General features: G+C 46.2%; 1 protein-coding gene across 3 annotated transcripts in view; it reads left to right on the top strand.

Moving 5' to 3' along the window:
- The window catches only part of LOC126573410 (SLIT and NTRK-like protein 4), an 11,966-nt gene that overhangs the window by 34 nt on the left and 4,432 nt on the right, over window positions 1–7,500 (top strand). The window contains exon 1 of one of the 3 annotated variants that reach the window (XM_050233516.1): window positions 1–732. This exon is cut by the window's left edge and continues 34 nt beyond it. Coding sequence is in view for 1 of the 3 variants with exons in the window: in XM_050233508.1 (XP_050089465.1) it covers window positions 1,719–1,760 (42 nt within the window). In the remaining 2 variants the exon portion in view is untranslated. Of the gene's footprint in view, window positions 733–1,652; window positions 1,761–7,500 lie in introns of those variants that run through there. The other 2 variants (XM_050233508.1, XM_050233526.1) reach the window with 2 other exon arrangements.

The raw sequence follows: 7,500 nt of genomic DNA, 5'->3' as shown, positions 1-7,500 counted from the left end.
GTAGGGCAAACCGTGCCGCGCATTTCGTAAAAAGCGGCACATTGGAGAAGAAGACATGCTGCCGAGGTGAGCGTGAGAGTGCGTACGCGGTTGTGACTGTTTGTGTGTAAGGCGACTTGCGTCCGAGAAAGGGGTACGAAGCTTATAGATACCCCCAGCATACCTGTGCATAGCTGTGAGGTACGTCATTTAAATTTGGATAAATCCTACCTGCGCGGTTGCGTTCTGCGTAACATGTGCACTTTCGGCTCGAGATTCTACTCGTACACCATCCTACTGCTGCTGCTGTGCTGAGCCCCATGCCGAAATGAAGAAATGAACGGGTTGTGCAACCTGTAGTAAAGTGTGTGTTGTGTTTAGGCTCGACAACAGGCATCTAGAACCGTAACACGGTGTGACTGTGAGACAATAGTGTGTACACCTTGCATAAAAGGTACAGGCTAGTGATCTGAAAAATGCACATTAGCGACAGAGCATGTGACGGTGAACCAGCGAGTGTTAATCATCCCAAAACAGCCACCTGATCTGAGTTTGCTGATCTTCGCAAAGCCATCATCGACGCCGGAGTCATCATAGCAGCGGAAACCGCACCCTTCTTCGTTTGGGTTACTTGGATTAAAATCAAACGAAAGACTGCATCGATCGACGAACGGAACAAGAAAGAAACCCTACGCAGCGTCGGTGGAAGTCATCTGTAAATTACATAAACAGCCTGAACGCAGTGTATAGAAGGTAAGAAGCATTTTTCTTTTCCGATCTTCCCTGCAATTTCCACCAGTTGGCTCATAATTCAGCCAAGTGCATAAAGGACCCATGAAGCTTTTTGCTGTGTTTCACAAAATTCCTTCAAAGCGACCTAAAATTTACAACGTTATCGGAAATTTGATCTGCATCCGCTCCGTCATGCTGTCGCACTTTTATACTCCATCTCTTTCCCTTGCCTTGCTTTCCAGTGGTCGGTAGCGGACTGTGTCTAGCGGGCGGACGATCAAGTTCTCACGTTCATGTTACGAGCTTGAGGCTGTCTTGCTTTACTCCTTTTGGCTTGTTTTCTTCGGTGTTGATCTTCGGTTGACCATCGAGAGACGCTCGCTGAAGTGGGTCGTGGGCGAGCCGGTTCATAAAAGGCACAAACGCACCCGTGGTCCCACCGAGAGATCCAACCACCCTTTTCGGAGGTGAGAAATCGCAACCATTTCGTGTGTTCTTTCCTAGCGCTTTTTCCTGGATGGATTTTGGATGACACCAATTTCCATCTCTTCAATATGTTATTTGTATGCACCTGAATAGATTCCGAGTTCCCCGTTAAACTCAGTAGGCGACACGAAAAACACTTTTTTTAAATCATTGTGCATCAAATGAACCCAGGTTACCGTGGTGACCTCACTTGGTTCTCTTTCCACCGCCGAGCCGTGCTGTAAGTGTGCCAACCGCAGTGTGTGGTGACAGTTTATGCTTAGCACATGCCTTATTATGCTGTGAACGGTTTATTTATTCTAGCATGTATGGGCGACATAACCGCAGGAGGGGGATAGAGAATTCACTGCAGCGCTGCTGCTCCACAGAGCCACTCTCTCAATCACAAGCCCTTCTGCATATGGTGATGCATTTCAAACCTGAATCGCGGTGATCGTCAAAGTGAAAAGAAACAAGCAAAAGCAAAGCAAACCAGCTAGCCAGCCAGGCAGCGCTAGCGCGGTTGCTGATCGCCAAATTGGATGATCGTACCAGCCTTTTCGACTTACGCCAACATGTGCGCGGTGAGTGTTTCCAATTTGCTTTGTGAATCTTTAGGCCACAACTCCCTTGCTCCGAGAACGGGGGGATACGATTGCACATGTTGCACCTAAAAAACGGTAAAACCATCTTCAGCTTGTACCATCAATACGTTGAACCCGCATGCATTGGTTAGTTTGGGTACAATAAACCAATACCGTCGGCTTTTGCACAAAAAAGAGTGCGAAAAAATCTGGTTATTCCAATCATTTTTCTGTTTCACTTTTTTGTGGGAACACCATTTGCTGAATCAATCCATCGAATGCATTGAAAGTATATGTAAATATACCTTCCCAAACTAATCAGTCGACCATTTGTCAACTGCAAACACTCCGTGTTGAATGATTGATTATGCATTTTTGTCCTGTCGATGGTGGCGTTGGCATTTGACCCATCCGGGTGTGGTGATGCGAATCGATTCCACTAGCACACGCGCTCGGGCATGCACGATTCTTATTAATGTGAATGAGGCATATATGAGGGAAAAAACATCCAAATCTTCTTCTACGCTCACCAGCCTACGGATTCTATGCAACTTGTTTTATGTTTTTCGAACACTAAAAACGGGGAGTTGCCTAAAAATAGGTTCCAGCATCAGCAGAGCAGCATGGCACACGTAACACGAATGAGTTTGTGTGTGGTTGCGTCGATGCCGTTGTCGCTTGCACTTCATTACCATTATCACCATTAGCCGGGCCAGTGACAGTGAGTCAGATGCAGATGTGTCGCTTTCCTCAACGAGAGTCAGGCCACGTGCAATCAGGCTAATTCAAGTGCCGGCGGCTTCAAGCCATACATCTGTCCAATTAGCGCGTTGCGGATGATCAGTTCTAGCACAATGCTGTTAACATCATTCCACCCCCTTCACCTAGTGAAGGCAGAGAAGGGTGGTGAATTGGTTGAAGAACTTTCGTACTCGCCTCAATCGCAGACCATGCCATGCGCTTCAGTAGACGTTTTTCCGCTGGGAAAATTTGCTTTTCCAAACTCAACCAATGACTCCTGGTCTCCACTGGCTCGGATTCTGGCTTGCATTCCTTCCAGGGCTCCAGTGTTGTTTCCGTTTTCCATTCTGCCATGAGCGCTTCGTGTTTGTCCTCATGCAAATGGACCGATCCAGTCGCCCGAGAAGAGAGAACGACATCGAACGCCCGATGGATACCGTTTTCCCACGGCGAGGCGTGTGTTGTCTTCGTTGTTCCTTTTCTTATTTTGAACGCGCGTTTTTCTTGTTTTAGGAAAACGATTTGAGATGGACCCGAAAACGCACACCAATTATGGTTCGGTTCGATGGTTCGATGGAAATATTGTTCTGTCGCTGGTGGTGATTCATAAAGATGAAACCTGATATATATGATAATAATTTCTGGTGAATTGCTTTCACTTCATGGAAGACCATAATAGCGTGCACGGTGATAGTATCCTCTAGATTTAATCCTTGCCGTAATGGCCCTTGGTCTTTAGTTGACCGGACAGTAGTGCAATAAGTGATTTAGCATAAGGGATATGTGGTTTCTCATTCGAAGACCATAAGTGGAACAGCGAGAGGTGCAACTAAAGATGACTGTTGAGAAGATGATTGCATTCCTCTGGGGGCTTAAAGACTCGCTCCTGTTATCGTGTGCCGGTTGCTGACCAACATTAAATTTATTGTCTTTTGAATAACTCATAAGCGCCACTGGCATCACGGTAAGAGGTGTAGACATGAAAATTCCACCCAGATCATCCAGCAGAACACACAAGCTTGTAGCGGCACTGAGCGATGAATGCTGGCCACTTTCAACATGATTGCAGGAGAGGATTTTGCCGGCTGACCGAGGCTGCAATGAAAACATAATCTTTGTATGTTCGGTTGGCGGATGTACAGGCGAATGAATAAATCACTTAAATCTCAGCCTTTGGGGGAAACCATGGCATGACGTAGACCATGTTGAGCTCTTGTGCTCTTGTCTTGCTATCCTTACAGGAAGCATTTGTTAATTCGCATCTATTTTCCCACCGCAACCGATTTCAACTGGAACAGTCTGAGCATTGGCCGCTCTCGTCAACACCTTCCAATCCTGGCCGCAAACCAGCTCCTTGCGTGTCTTGGATTTGGAATTAATTTTCTCTACAAAATTCAATTATAATCCCAAAAGGGACTGTGTGCAACATAGCATAAGACCGCCGTTAGGTTGAGATTTACTTCCGGACGTCTGCCAGTACGGTTCAAACCACACGAGCGAGAGCAGCTGATGAAGGGCATTGTATCGGAAATGAGCACGCGAGCCGTCGAGCCAGTGCTCAAGAACCTTACCCGGCGCTATTCAACGAACGGTGGCCCCTTGAGCTTTTCCAGGCGCACTGCTTCACTGGATCATAAAAGGGCTGGACCAGGATGCTGTAGGTGGTGGCTAAGCGGTTAAGCAGCGTGTGCTGTACAGTCGTAGAGAAATCATGTTCAAAGTGTTTGCAGTTAGCCATTCCACAAATCCTCGTTCCTTTTGATCCCCTTTCGAAGAGCGCCGGTTAAGGACTAGTTGAGAAAGCGCTCCCCACCTATTGCCACAAAGAAATACAGCAATTTGTTAATACGATGTAATCACGGAGTATAGATAATTAATTAATGGAGTTTTCCCTACTCATCTGCAAATAACAATTTGAAAAATGAGACACCTTTCTGACACGAGTTTATACTAAATTATAAATAAATTTAGTTCCTGTTTCTGTTTAGTATTCTGAAATAATAGCATGCGAATGCGAATGCGTTTAACAAGATCAAAAACTATGGCGAAAGACACGCATACAATGGCGTAAAGTCAAGGAAGAGCGTGGAAAGGATGTTTATTTGACTCAATTCTTCGGACGGACGGACGGACTCGACATATCTGGAGGCATTCTCAAGTCGCTGGGAATGGAAAACACACATGAATGTCAGCATTTTAATTGTTATTTTTCCGGACGGACAATTAACATCAAACAAGTGGCCAGGAAAACGACCAAACTGACACACATGCGCATAATGGCACTACCGCACGGTGCGGTAATCCTTTTCATGGTTTCACTTTGGGCAACAATGCCCAGAGTGTGGTCGAGGATAACAGTTGTTCTTAACATACTTTACACATACATTTTTGCTTCTTTTCTATTTCATTGAGAGTTTTCGAAAAGTAAAAACATAAAAATAACATTTTCCAATTGCACAAACTCGACCTCATTTCTCTCGCTGACCTTTGACTTCTTAACAGTTAAACCTCGCCAAATTGGGAGTAGGGACTCACCGCATATTTCGTCTCGGGTCATTACCCAGACTTGCACCTCCATTCGCCAGGTCAAAGGCCTTCAATAGCGGGTGTTTGCAATGCAAATGAACAGAGTCCTCATTCCACGACGAGAGTATGACCACCGGGAAGGTGACGTAGAATTTGTCGTCACGGGTCAACTCATGTCTCCAAAGTAGTAATAAGCATATTTCACTCTCTCTCACACGAAAGCCGGCTTTTCCGATTTATCTGGTGATAATTTTGAAATTTGAAACGAAAAGTGAGCTCCATTCCAAGAGATAAATTTGATTTCATAACCATACTCCACCATGCCGATCTTGGATTTTACCAGAAAGGAAAGTTTTTGGACAAATTTCAACTGTTTAACTGCTTTCCTCGAGCATTCCATTTGGAAAACTAGTACGCTAGAGCAACAGCCGGTCAAGATTATCATCGTTTCGGGCACGGAGAACCGGGTTCTACCGCTCTCCGTCTGCTCTCTCTGTTTTCCTGTTGTTAATCTATCTAATTTCCGTTCCGTAAAATTTCCGACCGGTAATTTCGTGACCAACGAACGAGCACGTTTGCTGGGGAAAAGCTATTGAGTGACGGCGACAGAGTTGCCACTCTTGTGGCAATCCCCTTCGCCCGGGGGCACCCAAAGGGTGGGGGTGTGTGTGACATTTGGTGAGGTTTTTGTTTTTTGTTTTCTTCCCCAACCCATCCCTTCGCCTCCTTGTGTGCAAATGAGGGTTGAACACGACCGGACGGGGTTGTGTCGAATGTGTCAAGTCGAAAGCTTAATGAAACCACAGAGCGAACCTGCTGGTATTGCTGGTGCTGAAAGTTGGGTTTGAATATTTTTGATAATAAAAAAAGCGAGGAAATTATGCGGAGATCCCAACCTTATAACCCATTTCGAAGCAGTCGAGGTAGGCGCCTCCATTGCCGGGGTTGAACTCAGGGTTTCGGTTTCACATTTTTCCCTTCTTTCGGCCCGTTCTAGCAATATCTAGTTTGTTCTTTGCGTCTGTTTCACAAATAAACTCTCTTTTCAAAGCCTTTGCTCATCGAGAGCAACTTGCACCAGACCAGATTTAATGCAACGAGGAAACGAAATGGTTGCTTCGGGAAGAAATAAAGCATTCACACCAAGAGGACCAAGAGGCCGTCTTTGAGGTTGCAACCACATAGCGTGGAAAGCCGCGTGCGCAAACTCATAAGACGCGAGCACCAGGCCGTTAAGATTCTTTTGTTGGCACAGAATCTGGCTTGCCATTTGAGCGAATGCACTCCGCTCGTTTTCGGACCCGTGGATGCTCGGGCCATGTTCTCTTCATTTACATTTTGTGTAGTTTGCATTGCTAAATACCTCCGGACCACCTCGCCTGCGACCGGTACAATCCTTTTGGACGGACTCTGCTTTGGTTTCCTTCTTTTGAAAGGCGGCTTCCAGTGGAGCTTCCTTTTCGAGGGCCGCATCCTCCCCAGAATTGCTAAAGACGTACTGTTTCGCTTTTAATTGCTGGTGCACATGACACTGGTGGAATGGACCGGGTGAAGCCGGAACATCCGGAAGCAACAGAAGCCACCGCTACATTACGTTCCGCTCTTGGGCGACTCCACGGTCACGGTGAGGTCGGAATGGTCGGAACCGAACACTAGCACAGTGTACATAACCCGCAAACCGAAAGGATTCTGCTTCCGTGGATCCGGCATTGTTTTCCGGTTTTCATTAAACTTTCAACGGAACCCAGGCGCGCAGCAGCGAGGTCGGTACACCATTCTCCATCGTGCCATCGTCATCCATCGAGTTTAATCCAACCGCCCTCCCCTGTACTGCGATGGGTGTAAATCCCCTCCTCAAACCCAAAACAACACCTCATCCTCCCTTTTCCTTCTCCATTTCTTTTCCATTCTCCAGCATGATCCTGCTGGATTGTTTAGTTATTCAGTTTCAGGAAACTTCTCTTCTGCTACTCTATTGTTTGATAGTTCCTGAAATCCTTATAGTCTTAGGCACGGCCACTTGCGACAATCCGATGAATGATTATGCAGAATCAGATTGTCGGTTAATGTCGCAAAAGACATTTACAAAAGTGTTGAGCGTTTTTTGGGATGCTGCTGCTGATTGTCTAGTGAAGTGTCTCGACAAAATGCCCCTTTTTTAATGCGTATACTTTCTTGTGAAATGCTCTAACTGTGTTGTAAATATTGTTAAAGTATTAGCATAACGGCGAACTCGGAAGTAAGCCACTTGACTTTGGGCCGACGACCCATCAAAACAATGACTACCGCACGCACGCACCATTTTCACTAGTGTGTGTTGCGTGGGGAGGTTGAAGTTTAAAAACAAAAAAGGGTTCCTCGCCCACCACCCCCAGCGTGCTGTTTGCCCTGGTCGATGGAAGATAAACTTATAACAGCCTACAAACATCCAGCGCCGCGCACCAAGTCAAACGCCAAATGCAAATGCCTTCTG

This window comes from Anopheles aquasalis, chromosome 2 (genome assembly GCF_943734665.1).
Source record: "Anopheles aquasalis chromosome 2, idAnoAquaMG_Q_19, whole genome shotgun sequence".
NCBI classification, from domain to species: domain Eukaryota; kingdom Metazoa; phylum Arthropoda; class Insecta; order Diptera; family Culicidae; genus Anopheles; species Anopheles aquasalis.
Note: the sequence above shows the minus strand (reverse complement) of the source record. Positions and strands in the feature narration are given on the sequence as shown.